The sequence below is a fragment of the Lactuca sativa genome, chromosome 1 (assembly GCF_002870075.4).
Source record: "Lactuca sativa cultivar Salinas chromosome 1, Lsat_Salinas_v11, whole genome shotgun sequence".
NCBI lineage: Eukaryota > Viridiplantae > Streptophyta > Magnoliopsida > Asterales > Asteraceae > Lactuca > Lactuca sativa.
This window is the reverse complement of record NC_056623.2, coordinates 70,070,766-70,086,383: the sequence shown is the minus strand read 5'-3', so window position 1 is coordinate 70,086,383 and position 15,618 is coordinate 70,070,766. Positions and strand designations below refer to the sequence as shown.

General features: G+C 34.6%; 1 protein-coding gene across 1 annotated transcript; it reads right to left on the bottom strand.

Moving 5' to 3' along the window:
• Nucleotides 1-2,711: 2,711 nt before the first annotated feature.
• Nucleotides 2,712-4,891, bottom strand: LOC111916601 (binding partner of ACD11 1). The gene is made up of 8 exons (XM_023912268.3): nucleotides 4,674-4,891; nucleotides 4,482-4,585; nucleotides 4,310-4,394; nucleotides 4,002-4,067; nucleotides 3,855-3,917; nucleotides 3,401-3,741; nucleotides 3,169-3,285; nucleotides 2,712-2,980 (listed from the first exon to the last, which is right to left on the bottom strand). Exons 1-7 carry the CDS (start codon nucleotides 4,677-4,679, stop codon nucleotides 3,216-3,218), a joined length of 735 nt encoding a protein of 244 aa, XP_023768036.1. The 5' UTR covers nucleotides 4,680-4,891; the 3' UTR covers nucleotides 2,712-2,980; nucleotides 3,169-3,215.
• Between the last annotated feature and the right edge of the window lie 10,727 nt (nucleotides 4,892-15,618).

Here is a 15,618-nt window from a genome sequence, read left to right as displayed (position 1 = left end):
TATAAAATTCAACTGTTCTAAAAAAAGTATAATGTCCTTGAGTTTAAAATTGAGGGGGAGGAAATGAAAGGGAAAGAAAAGGAAGAAACCCTTCTTGATTCTCGATGCTATACATTTATGATTGAATTTTAATAATATATATTTTACATAGTTATATCTTTTACGTGCATTGTTTATCATTTCATACATCGATCCCCATCCTCTTCTATATTTGAGTAACCAGTAATCCATATAAACTTAAAATGAGTAATCAATCTCGTGTTAAATTGGATCGAGTTCGAGACATTATCATAACATACCATTATGTATCACATAATTATACTTCACTTTATAATTACTTACATTGAAGTTGGTAGATCAAAATTAAAATGTTATTACTTGATACAATCAACGTGATCTACAGAAGCTAGTATGAACATACAAAAATTAATATTTGTCTTTAACAATTCAAATTCAGGATCATCATAGTACTGGAAGTTTCTAAAGTTGGATCTTGATTCTGTGTTCCAAAATTCTATATGAGCTAGCTGAAATAAAATTTCTAATTGTTGTGTTTATAGTGTTGTTGTAAATCAATGATTTTTATTATAAGTAATCAATACTTGAAATTTAGTCTTTAATTTCCACCTACAAGAGGATCCAAGAATCAAACGATAATTTGGAACTTGATCTTTTATATGAAACACAAAAGATATGAAGAGAATTCAAGTTCCATGACAAAAAAGACCTTGCAAAACACAAAACAAACCAATAAAAACCAACAAATTAACCAATAACAAAATAAAAAATCTACAAAGATTATCAAAAAAAGATCACGAAACTAACCGTTTCCGGATCATTCTTCATTGAAAAGTTTAAGCACATACCGAAAAGACAGTTGTCAAGAATGAAGCCTGGTCCGAGATCCCTCTTAACACCCAAAAAAGGATCTTGGAACAAACTTCATTCCAAACAACTCCATTTCTTTCTTTCTTTCTTGTGATTCAAGAATCAAGAAAACCTCACAAGGAGGCTACAAAGCACTAAAATCCTTGATGTTATGAATATCATGGAGTCATGATGTATGATATATATATAAAGTGAAGAAGAAAAAGGAAGAAGAAGAAGAAGAAGAAGAAGAAGGGAAACACATGCACATGAATTGACAGCCCATAAAGAAATGGAAAGCTGGTTGATTTTGGAAGCAAGGGGCTTGTCTTCTTCCAAACCAAATGCTTTATCGGAAGACAGACAATCGAGAGTGGTTAGCATCTATCTGACATTACCCTAATTTTTTGGGAAACAAAGTATGTGTATGTGTGTGTGCATGGTACTCCTGTTTCTTTATGTGTACAACTCATGATGCAGTGTGTACAATTTATAGTCTTTAATTTTTTTCTTTCTTTCTGAATTTTCCTTCATCTGTAAGAATAGGGGAATTTTTATTTTTTTCATCACATCACATGAGTCCCAACCAAATAAGTGAGGTCTGGAGTCTGGACCAGTCTGGGTATCATCAGCTTTTGATTTTTATAGTTAAAAGCTGTTTTTTCTGGTAACTTCCAGAAGTGGTTACATCAATAATTACTATTTTACCCATCCTCGTTCCTATGTTTAAAGATTCTCTTGTTCACAACTAACTGAATCGAATCGAGAAACGAGAAACCAATGAAACAAAAAGAGATAGATACATGTCTGTCTATATATATATATATATATATATATATATATATATATATATATATATATATATATATATATATATATATATATATATATATATACACTTCAAATTAATTAAATTATATAAACCTAACTTGCAGAAGGAATATTATCGCATAACACTTCCACTGTTGATCACCACAACATCTGTTAGTCTGTTGCAATTTTCTTCTCAACAGTTTCTTGATTTGAATCATCATAAGGTTGAAAAAAATTACTGTTGTTCATGTTTTGAAGCTGGTTTTCCACTATGATTGTCAGTTTGTCACGTGTCCTACAGAAATAGCTGTCACTGTTCTCATGTAATTCATTGTCGATTTATAGCAGGAAAATTGGCTGTTTCGGTTGGAAGTTGGCGATGACTCCATGGTTATTAATTTGATTTTGAATTCGGTAGCTATTTAGGATTTATTTGGTCCCTTCTAGATGATTTGGACCTCTAAAACATAAACAAGTTTTATAAATAAATAAATAAATAAAACCTTCATGTGATCAAGTCTGCACTCTAATCGTATTTCTCCAATAACATTCACAGTTTATTCCATCCAAAAAAAAACTAATGCATATACAACAATTACTCTTTTCCCACACGCAACCATTACTATTTTCATTTTAGTTTCTCGGTCTTCCCACATACAACCATATATGAAATAAAATTGAAACCGCAAGGATCAATCACGCAAGAAATTGAAACCATCTATGAACCAGATAACCATCTATGAAATTTGATTTTTTATTCTATTTTATAATCTTTCTTTCAAACCAACATTTCATGATCAACTTTGAGTCGTTGATTAGTATTTGGATGCACATCACCAGTAAACCATTGTTAGAACTTGGGGGAAATAATGTATATTTGACAATCAAATTGTTCCCTGTTATCTTTGTCCATTGTGCTTAATAAATAATCCGACCATGATGAATTCCAATATGGTAAATTCCACAAGAGATAATTTTAATATTAGATACAAAAAAAGAAAAAAAAAAAAAAAAAAGCAACGCATTAGAGATTAGAGAAGTGTGACGATTATTCAAATTCATAGGAGACGAAAAAAATGGAGTATATATAATACACATGCTCCTAAAATCCATCAAATGTTTTTACTTTTCACACTTTGAGAACATAAAATGGTTTACAGGAGAATAAATACACTGATAATAAACAAATAAATGAATCACAAAACTTACCATAAAACAACAGAACAACATTGAGGTATATCACAATTTCATCAAACCCAAACATCAATAGCTTTTGAAATCATGCAGTAATGCCAGAATCCTGATAATTAATTATTACAGAAACTATATTATTACAGTAATAATTAAATTTTTTTTGATAAAGTAAATTTAGAAAGTTCATTTTTTTTTAATCATCCCATTATTAGATAAAGTATAACGCACATTGATTCATTTACGTGTAAATTTGTAGATAAATGATTATTGATTAAAAAAAATAAAAAGAATTACCTTTGTAGTTAAATTCGACACTGCCAAGTTCCACTGATGTCTAGTTTTTACACCCGCAAAGCCTTTGCCACTTTACCAAATGCACCATTTAGCCAAGCGGATCCAGCTGTCACATATCTGCAACAAATAGCAATATACTTTCATTGATTTCTTTATTATATTTCATTTTTTTTATTACAAATACAAAGTACATTGCTATTTCTTTAACTGTAAAAAAGGAATAATATGAAACCTGCTTGATTTGACAGCTGATCCTGTGTCATTTAACTTCCTCTCAGCTGCCATTAATGCAGCCATTGTTTTATCAGACACTTGAAGCCTCTGATCCACTGACTTAACTTTTTTATTCACCACTGAAATCCCAACACTAAATTTTTCTGTAAGTCCAACTTTTTTATCTAATGAAATCACTCGGGCAGATGCATTGGCTCTTAATTGATGTTTTTGATCAAATGCTTTAGCTTTATTCATGGCGTCTTGTCCAATAGCTGAACCTTTAGCCAACACACTAGATACAACATCTTGTGCTTTACTTGCATACACTCTTCCACTACGAGGAGAAGTCCCATTCGTCTGATAAAAAAGGAAAAGAGAGTTGAAAGATATTGTTTTTCTTTTTACTTAATTGACTTAATGAGGACATGACTTATTTGATAAGCTATATATAAGTGTTTCTTTTGACTTACTTCAATATTTGAAAAGGAATTTTGTCTAGCCATGCTAACTGCATTGTCAGCTGCACAAATTTCCTGCAAGAAGTGAATCACATAATAAGTTTTCAATTACCAAAGGAGAAAGTAGATATATATGGATTGTAACAGACATACAAATACCTCAGGTTTTTGTACATAATTTTCAACTGGAGTAATGCTAACGACTTGATCCACAAGGGTTGCTCCCTGTAAAATGGTACAGAGTAGAAACAGCTTGAATTTTCCATGAGAAAGAACCTTATATGAACCAATTCCATGCTCAATTTGACTTAATAGGTTTGAAAACAACAAGATGCCATTTGTAATTTATGGTTTATCGTCCTTAGATGTTAGATTATCGACAAAATGGTGGATTATCCAAATCACTATATGAACAGAGTAAATAAGTTGGGGATAAGTACTCTAAAAGGAATTAGGAAGTGGATTACCGATAGCGATAACGCTATTTCGAGAGCTTTTGGATCTGTAAACGTCACAAATGCGGTTTTCTTTCTTTCAGAATCGCTACAACCCCTACAAAAAAGAACATAATCCTAAGTTCCTTTAATAAAAACAAAAACAAGTAATAGGTAATATCGCAATTGATAAGAGAGTAACAACCGGCAGATCTGAATGTGCTCGATTTCGCCAGAAAAGGAGAAAAACTCGTGAATTTCTCTCTCGCTAGCTAGATCTGAAAGTTGTCCCACTTGCACTGTTCTTGTCTGAAACAAATTCATCAATTCAGCAAACAGAATGTGGATGATTAGGTGTTAAGGTGACATGTGAACGAAAAAAGAGTTCGAAAATCACCTGCATTCTGCATATAGTGCTCAAGAAACGGTTTTTTGTGCAAGTGAAGATGATTGCGGGGACTTGTGGAGGTTAAGTGTTAAGAAGAATAACGTAATCACGCCATTAAAGTGTTAAGCTCGGATGATGAGTGGAAATGGCATGCTTGGACTAAATCAAGGAAAAGCGGATTTGAAGAAATGATGATTTTTTAGAGGATTGTGTGATTTTTTAGTTACGTTTGAAGCATGATACTGTATTTTTTCCTTTTTTTGAATTATACTTTATACAAAACAAGATTATACCCCGTGTTAAATGCGGTAATCCAAAATATATATATATATATATATATAATCATTTACAGATATTGCATAATGATTATGAAAAAAATATATGGTTATTGATATTATTGAAATATATAGAAAATGCATTGAAAACGAAAATTATCTATAATCATTGAATGACCTCTTTGTAAATAACATTTTTTGTTTTATTAGTTGAACGATCTTCCTTGTCTCATATAGTTATGATATTGTTAGATAATTATAAGCATTTTAATTAGACATTCCTTCCATAATAATGTTACCTAATTTAAACATATATTGACAACCAATATACCATATTTTCTATTGCATTAATATTGAAAACTATTTCATTTATTCAAATAAAGTTATATAATAGAATTTATAGAATGTTAAATGTTATATGGATTTAATTTTAGTATATCATCAATGAAGATTCTTTTCTAAATCATGATTGATTTATTTTAAATTGATTATGAATATAAGTGCTAGCTTTTATGTTTGTTCTTATTTATTTGATGTTCGCAAGAACTTTGCATTAGTTTTGGTGCAACTTTGAATACTTTTAGTATATCATCAATGTAATTTGATATATCTTTCAATTATATGAAATATCAAATAATGACATTTCATTACTATTGTGATAATTTAGTTTATATATTATATTTTTACTAATCTTAACGGTTTTATTTTTTCTAATAACCGTGACGCTTTTATTAATTGTACTTTTTACAAATCTCCTAATATCTTATAATTTTTATCTTACTTTATAATTTTTCATAACTATGTTATTTTTAAGATTGACTGCCTTAATAGTTTTTTTTCAGTCTATTCAATTTTATACTTCATTATACAATATCATTGTTTGTCTGTATTCTGAAATTTCACTTTAAAAATGCTTAATGTTTGCACTTTGATATTAATTTTTTTTAATAAACTCGTGTAATAATTATTGAATATATATCTCATTTTAATTAACATTTACTTCCTTCATTATATCAAATTCCTAATTAAACAGATATATTTTTGGAAAGTAATAATTATAACGGGACAACATTATCTAAGACGTAAATGCTTGATATATTTTTGGAGGAAAAACTCAAGATCATTAAAAAAATTTATATAAAGAAAATACAAATTTAAATTTGGTGAAATTATGGATGAAATTACTGACGAAAATTATTTTGGAGAGAGTTGTATTTTGTAAGGTATAATAATATTACAAAATTCGAAATATGTATATTTGTTGTGTAATTTTATAAATTTTATTGTTACTATATAAAGATAAAAAAAGTAGGTTGATATGATATTAAAAAAAATAATAATTTCAATAATATTTTAAAATCATGCCAAAATTACCCGGGTTCTTATAACATAAAAATTAAAAAAAAATAATAATCATCTCTAATATATATATATATATATATATATATATATATATATATATATATATATATATATATATATATATATATATATATAAGTAACATTTGTTAGTTCCCAAGATAGTTAATTTTTGTTTTGTTAAAGGTACGTAATATCTTTTCTTGTTTATTTGAAAAGTTTCAGAAAAGTAGTTAACTGATTTCTGTGACAAAGAAAATCGAAATATATAAACATGGACGAAGCTTGCTTAGGGCAAGGGGGGCTGTGCCCCCTCCCCCCCCCCCCCCCCTCTCTGAATTTTTTGTTAGAAATATCCCTTCCACTTTAGTTTATATACATATTTAGCCTAAAAATATAAAATTTATGTTGTGGCCCCCCTGCTCCGATTTTCATGTATATTATACTTTCGCCCCCCCCCCCCCCCCCCAAAAAAAAATGTTCAAGCTCCGTCACTGTATATGAATACATATATTTGATATAGGAACAAAAAAAATAATCGAAAAAAATATAAAAAGCGAAAGAAGGTATCGACCTTCTACTGCACAAGAGCGAATGTTTGAAGCAGAGAATGATGATGAAAGTTATAAGCAATAATAATGATGTTATAGGAGAAGGTTTGAAGAAAAGAAACGATTGAAAATAAGTGTGAGCCGCGTATTCAAGGATGAATCGTATATGTATGTGATAATTTGAATATGATTTTTCGGTATTAATGATTTCCTAATAAAAATAGATTTTATATTAATGGTTACTAATATAAACAGATTTAAATTAATGGTTGATATTAATGTCTTGATTGAAATGGTTTGTTAGTAATATGCTTTTAAAATTGATCATATTAAAATCTTCATAACCGGAAATTCAAGATTTAAAATATGGAAAGCTTTTATTAGAATTAAATGCATTCTATTTCAACGAATGTAAGTTGTTGTTTGACGATTGGAAATCAGTTATTGGAATTAAATACATTTCATATGGGGAAAATGATGTCAGCAATTTGATCTAAGAGTAGAAAAAATAAGATTAAAATACAATCAATGGTTCAGATTATTTAAGATGATGTCATAAGGTTTCTTTTTTAATAATATTTAGAAATAATTAACAATTTTGCACTTTATAAAAATAACAATTCGTATCTAAAATGGATAGTTTTAGACCTGATCTGTCTGTTTGAAATGTTTTTTATTTATGAAAAGTTTAAAATATAGTATTCATCATATTCCCGTTACCCCCATATGGTTTTTCGAATTCTCTCAAACATTTCGATTAGGCTTATGTCATGTCATATTTGACACCATACAATATTTGTCATGTCATTTTTGTCATACAACATAAATGACATGAAATTTATAAGGGTGGATATGCCATGTTGTCATGTCATGTTTAAGGGATGATGTTTGTATGGCATGCCAAGCAAATGTCGAGCCTTTTTGCCACCCACTCCCCCATGCCTTAGAAATAGTTTGAATTTGTAGTCAGAAAGATTTTGGTGGATCAGGTAGTCACTTTTAATATCAACATACGACATTAAATAAACCTGTTGAATAGTGAAAATACTCATCAGGGTTTCTATGTATTTCAAGCCTTTAAATGTACAACCAATTATATATTTACATAAGAGACCCTTTATTATATAAGAATAAAAGAACTATACGATACACAACAAATAATAGTTTACCACTCCCCCTCAGTTTGAGCAGGGGGTGTCAAATGCTTAAAATGTTTCTAAAATCAATAAACAATTGTGTGGGTAGTCCTTACATATATTTGCAAACTGACGAGCAGATGACACGTGAAAAATGCAAGCCTAACCAATAGCAATGTGTTCCCCAACAAAATATAAATCTATTTTCGCATGTTTGGTTCTTTGGTTTTGAACATGATTAGATGCTAGGTACGTACACAACAGTGGTACGAGTTAAGGGACACGAGAGTTCGAGAAGCCATGCAGCTTCAGCAACTACATTAGCTACCCCTGTACTCGGCTTCAACACTTGAACGAGAGACAACATGTTGACATTTTGAGGACCAATAGATGACATTGTCACCTAGATATACATAGAAACCAAAGGTAGATCGATGGGTATTAGGACACCCGACCCAATCAGCATCAGAGTAAGAAACTAAACGATCAACATGCGACAGACAAATATAGAGACCATGATCAAGAGTTCCACTAAGATAATGAAGAATATGTTTAAGATCAAGGAAGTGAGGTTCAAGAGGGTCATTCGTGAACATGCAGGCTTGTTGAACATCATAGGCTATATCTGGACGAGTAAATGTCAAATATTGTAGAGCCCCAACTAGACTTCGATACAAGGTCGGGTCAAAAACCGAGTTCCTATACCCGAAAAGCTTTAGCTTTGTATCTGTCGGGGTGCTACATGGATTATAAGAGGTCATGTTGGCACGGGACAAGAACTCTTTGGTGAAAGCAGTTTGTGAGAGAAACAAACCTTAAGTGGTACGAGTAGCAACAATGCTGAGAAAAAAGATAAAGGACCTAAGTTCGTTATAGCAAATTCCGCAGACAAAAGGGAAATAACTTTTGTGATTAAGGCGGTAGTAGATGCAGTGAGACTGATGTCGTCAACGTACAAAAAGGAGATAGACGGTCTCCCTACCACAATGAAAGGTAAAAAGAGAGTTAGTAGACGACTGTTGGTGAATCCAAGGGACAAGATATAGATAACAAATCGCTGGTACCAAGCACGAGGAACTTGTTTGAGACCATATAGGGCTTTGCATAAACGAAAAACGTGATTAGGGTAATCAGGACGAACGAAGCCAAGAGGTTGTTTCATATAAACCTCTTCAGTGAGATCACCATGCAGAAAGGCATTCTTAAACGTCAAGTTGGTCGATAGGCCATTGGCGAGAGACAACAATACTGAGAATCGTGTGGATGGTGGTGGGTTTTACAACAGGACTAAAAGTTTCATCAAAGTCTAAACTTGTTTGTTGATAAAAACCTTGCGCAACGAGATGACCTTTATAATGATCAAGTTTACCGCTGGAGTCAAACTTGTGCCGATAGAACCAACGACAACCAAAAATGTTGGCAGAGAGGGGGAGAGGGACAAGATATGATGTATGATTGGAGGTGAGAGCAGACATCTTAACATTCATGGCAAGTTTCCAGTTTTGATCACACATAGCCTAAACGGTGGATTGTGAAATGGGAGAGACATCGTTGGTGGAAGAAATATTCATGAGAACGTGATGTCTAAGAGAACCAGTGTGTGAGCTTGTAGTCATAGGATGACAGATCAAAGTAGGAGGATAATGGGAAGCATGATCATCAGATGAAAGTTGTTCGCTTGTGGATGGCGATGAACTAACAGGCATGAACGAGGAAAAGGAGGTGCTAGTTGAGGTAGGCAGAATGATGATGATGGGAGGATCATCATTGAGGGACGTAATAGAGTCGTAGTCGGAAGTAACACGAGTAGGGTGAAAATCAGAATATGGAAAGTGTTCCTCATCAAATATAACGTGTCAAGAAATGATAACACGTTGAGAAAGGAGGTCAAGGCATTTATGTCCTTTGTGATCACAAAACGGACCAAGATACACACAGGCAGCAGATTGAGGGGAGAGATTGTGAGGTTCAGTGGAAGCAATATTAGGATAATATAGACAACCAAACACACGAGGATGGTCATAAGTGGGAAAAAATCAAATAATATTTCAAACGGCCAAACTGAGTTTTATAGGATAATGTCATGGTTGGGAGTAGATGAAGCGTGTGCACGATGGTCAGGAGCGCTTCGGTCTAAAACTTGGTGGGAGAGAGACGCTTGAAAAAGGAAAGTTTAAACAATGTTATTGATTGTTTGAATGGAGCGTTCGACCTTTCCGTTTTATTATGATGTGTAAGGGCATGAGAAACGAATCATTAGGCCATTAGATTGGAAGTAGGAAAGAAGAAGTTGATTATTAAATTCACATCCGTTGTCACATTGAAAAGATTGAATGTCAGTTTTAAATTGATTCTTGACATACATGCGAAAGTTGCAAAAAATAGAATAGACTTTGGTGGTTGTCGAGGCCAAAACAAATAATAACCCTAAATATTACACACTAAAATAGTGTATAGTGGTAAAGGGATCGAATCCACGGAGATTGGTTCAATTTATAACTCTATAAAAAATCTCTTTGTAAAAATACTTGAAAATGACAATAAAAATAAAATGGGGGGTTTTGGTGTTTTGAAATACTTGAAACAACTAGAATTAACTATGATTTAAATAGACAAATGCAACAAAAATAAGAATTTGATGTAAAACCAATGAGGGAAAGATGGTTGACTTAAAGTTTCCTCACTTTGACTTTTGATGAACATATCATTAGAATCCAATGGTGCAATACTTTGATTTAAATCCTTAATTTGGCTATAGTAATCCAAGGAGCTTGAGATTACCTAGACTTTTCTTAATTGTTGAAATGGCTAGAGAAGCTCATAACAATTTCCTTAGTCAAAGTCACTAATTCCAAATAGCATGTAATTAGTGAAAGTCAACTAGCATTAAGAACCAAAAAGTCACCAAATCCAAGAGGGGTCAAATGCTTTCACCACCATGTTGGAGGAAATGTTTTTATGATTGTGTGAAGCAAAAACAACACAAAAATCATTTGTTGCTTGCTAATTTGAAGATCCTTTACTTAATCAAGAAATTAGCCAACTAATCACCACAAACATATTTAAACTCATGAACTAAAACATACAAGTAGTGATAAGATGTTAAAACACAAAACATTCCCATAAAGATTTAAGAACATGTTCATGGATTCTTCAACATTCAACAAAAGTTCAAAGGATTAACCAAAAGTCAACCAAGATTAGTTTAGCCAAGCATGACTAAACACAAAGAAACAAAGTTAGAGAAATTTGTACCAAACATTAAGCAAGAATCAAGAGGTAAAAATATGATGTTCTTCAAGGGTTCTTGGCCTTCAAAAGTCTCCAAAACTCCAGAGAGAATCTTCAAAAATCGGATGTCCAAGAGTATGCAAAAGATGGGAACCAACCTTCCTCAAATAGCTCAAAAGAAGGATTCCCGAAATTGCCCCTGCAGGGCCTTGCGCGACCCGCGTGCTGCTGCGCGGGTGGGTTGCGCGGGTGGTACCTGACATGGGCTCCTTTGAGATTTTGGGCCTCTAAAGCATATCCCACTAGCCCAGATCGAATCCAATCACCTCCTAGCCCATTTTCTTCAAGTTTTTCTTCATTTAAAGCCCAATTTGACCTCTCTAAATCCTCCAAAGCTCGTGAACTCGCCCGATTAATAATTTTCATACGCTTGAATGTTCCCCCGCATCTTTCAAATTTAAAGCTCAATTCTTCCAAGCCTTCAAGCAATTGACAAGTCCACCCCATGAATCACCTTCATAGCCATCAAGCATGAAATCTCCAATTCCCTTCAAGCCCAATCGCCTCGCAAGAGTGCCGCCCCGCTAGTTTCCAAGAAAATCTGCAATAATGCTCAAGAAACTAGAAAGTACCCCGAAATGGTCATAAAAATAACAAAAGGGAAAATATGCATGAAAGTTAACTAAAATGCGAATGAAATGTACTAAAATAAACTATAAAAATAAGTAAATAAAATGAAGCTATCAGACTTCCGATTTAGCACGCAAAGGAAACACCCACAAAAAATGAGAGAAATCATCAAGAAACAAGATATAATATTTGAAACCATTCATGCTAGTAATAGGAGATGTCCATAAACCATAATGGATGAGTTCAAACACTCGATAGGTTTTTAAGGTAGATAAAGTAAAAGGCAATCAGCAAGCGTAACAAAGTGGCATTTTACTAGAAGTACTTGAAATAAAATTTCAAGAGTTTACAAAATTTAAAATGGATGATCCGGGGTGACCAAGACGTCTATGCAGTTAGGGAGGGAGACAACTGTGAAAGCTTGAGCAGTCGGCGATGAAATAGTAGACGGGAGGAACGGGTAGAGATGGCCATCAGTATCACATCGTTGAAGAAATGTACCTGAATTAAGATCCTTTAACTCTATAGAAACGAAAAGGATCAAAAATGACAGAGACAAAGTTATCGTGAGTAAACTTGCGAACATAAATTAGATTTTTAATTAATATGTGCATATTTAATCACATCTTTTGTACACTATCTTAATACTTTTGGCTACAATTATACTTATTTTGGGACATAAGGTACTTATTATGTTTGAATTTGTTTTATAGTATCAAAGACATGCTCAGGATGAAAAAGAAGCAAACGCGAAGTTGGAAGCAAGAAAGAGTGGGCTATGACAATTGAAGGCGAAAAAGACAAGCTTTCTGAAGCCCACAACATGGGAATTCCTGCCACACCGTGGGGAGGAGAAGATTCATGATAATATGACTGACTTGGAGAATATGCGTGGAACCAGGTTGCCACGTCGTGAAGCCTATTCTCCACGACGTGGGAGTCAGAATTATGGAAAGTATAAATACTCAAACATTAGGTCTAATTGAGGGGCTTTTGGACATTTTTTGTAGAAGGATTGCGACAAAAACCCTTTGGAAAACCTTGGGAAGATCAGAAATCGATTGAAGCTTAAGAGTTGAAGAGATCTAGAGAAATCAACATTGATCTATTCGGTTTGCTAGAATTAATCATGTCTAGTCTTATTTGAATTGGTTTAGTGTGTGTTTTTGTTATGATGAGAGGTTAAAAACGTTACACTTTTGTTGGTGAAGATGATCCCATTGAATTATGTGTTGATTTAGATTTTAGGATTTAATATTGTTGGTTTTTCTAGAGTTGATGAATCAAAACCTTACATGTTTTAGTTCTAGTCTTTGATTGCCTTCATATGAGTTTTGTGTAGTAGATCATCATACTAATTGCATGAATTTATTACCTAGTGGTTTGTAACATCTGTTCCACGTACATTTCTCTTTTTGGCTTAAAATATACAAAATTTTCAATTTAGGTCCCTACGTCGGGCGTAATTAAGGTACACGGGGTGTACCTTGCCGAATCTTGGACACAAGGTTTTCCCCTAATATGATGGACATACATATGGTACGCTAGGCGTACTCGAGTCAGGGTCAAACCCTAATTTTTAGGGTTTGGACCCTATTTAAGCATCATTATAAATCATGAGGCTGCCTCCTCATTAGCCCCCATTCCCTTGAAGACCCCTCACGAAACCTTAGCTTCCATTTGTGTGAATCTTGAGTTTTTGAATGATTTAGTGTGTTTTGGTTCATCTGAAGAAGAATAATCTTGGAGGATCATTGATTGAGTTGGATCTTGTGGATCCAGGGTCTATTCATCCATCTCAGCCTCCGGGAGGTATAAAGTCTTGACTTTGGTTATTCTATGCTTAGATTTAAGATTAGTTGAGATTGGAGCATATTTAGGTCCCATGGATGAGTTTTTGTGAGTAAGAGCTACCCCAGAAGCTTTGAGTAGTCCTTTTAATATTTTTTAAGGCTCCTTGATGATAAATTTTGCATCTTGATGGTTGAGGTCTTGAGGATCAACCATATAAAATTTATGGTCATTTTATGAAAGAAGAATGCTAAATCTAGGATTTGGACCTCTTGGATCCATGCAAAGGCTTAAAGCTTCCAAATTTATGGATTAATACCTTATTTAGAAGTTGATATGAATTTGTACTTTAAGATCTTAAGGGATTAAGCCATGAATATGAGAATGAGACATTGACCAGTACGTTGGGCGAACTAACCGACACATGATTTAAAGTTGGGGGCTGTTGTGTTCGCCCTCAAGATTTGGCGTCATTACCTCTATGGGATTCGTTGTACCATCTACACGGACCATAAGAGTTTGAGGTACCTCATGGATCAGCCGAATCTAAACATGAGGTAGCGTCGGTGGATGGACGTGGTAAAGGATTACGATTGCGAGATCCTTTATCACCCGAGTAAGGTCAATGTGGTGGCCGACGCGCTTACCCGCAAGGCAGCGCCAATCAGGGATATCTATCTGAGGATGACAGTGGTAACTCCGTTGTTGGAGCGGATTCGGGAGGCCCAGCAAGAGGCCATGAAGGAGGAACATCGGAAGAGCGAGCGGACCATCCAGACCCTGGAGGATATACTGCGAGCATGAGTATTAGACTTCGGAGGTAGTTGGGATACCTACCTTCCATTGGCAGAGTTCTCCTATAACAATAGTTATCATGCAAGCATTGATCGTCCTCCCTTCGAAATGTTGTACGGGAGGAAGTGCAGGACCCCGATATGTTGGGGCGAGGTTGGCTAAAGGGTGATGGGGAGCACTGAGGTAGTGCTCAAGATGACAAAGAAGATCTAGCAGGTTTGGAGCAGGCTTTAAACTGCTCAGAGTTGGCAGAAAAGCTATGCCGATAAGCCCCGATCACACCTGGAGTTCAACGTCGGGGATATGGTTCTCCTGAAGGTGTCGCCATGGAAAGGCGTTATCCGATTCAGGAAACGGGGCAAGTTGGGCCCCATGTACATTGGGCCGTTCAGGGTTATAGCCCGAGTGGGCAAGGTGGCATATAAACTGGATTTGCCAGCCGAACTCAGTCAGATACACAACACTTTCCATGTTTCTCAACTGCGAAAGTGTCTGGTGGACGACTCAGCAGTGGTACCCTTGGAGGATATTCAGGTTGATGGCAACCTGAATTACATCGAGCGGCCTGTAGCGATCCTTGACCGGAAGTCGAAGGATCTGAGGAACAAAGGAGTGGAACTCGTAAAGGTGCAATGGCAGCACCATAAGGGGTCGGAGTGGACTTGGGAGCCGGTGGATGAGATGATGGAACATTACCCCGAGCTGTTTCAGGATCAAGCAGCAAACTTCAAGGACGAAGTCTAAAATAAGTGGGGGAGATTTGTAGCATCTGGTTCTTGGTACGTATTCTTTTGTTAAATACTTTGCATTTTGGCCTTGGACTCGGCGAGTTGAAGGTCCAACTCGCCGAGTAGAAGCGAGAAGGGAAACGGGACTTAAGCGATGGACTCAGTGAGTCGGGTCCCTGACTCGACGAGTAGACCTTGTTTGGGCAAAAACCCTAATATGAGGGTTTGCACCCTATTTAAACACCTTAACTCGGCCTCCTTAGTCCCATTTGCTCCCAGAAGACCCCCATAGCAAACCCTAGCCGTTATTGAAGCAATCTAAGGAATTTAGAGTGACTTTGGTGCTTTTGTGATCCAAGGAGGGAAGGAAAAGCTTGAAGGAACAAGAGGAGGCTAAAGGGATCCGAGTTTGTGCACCATTTTTAGCTCATTGAAGGTAAAAAGCCTGTACCTTGCTC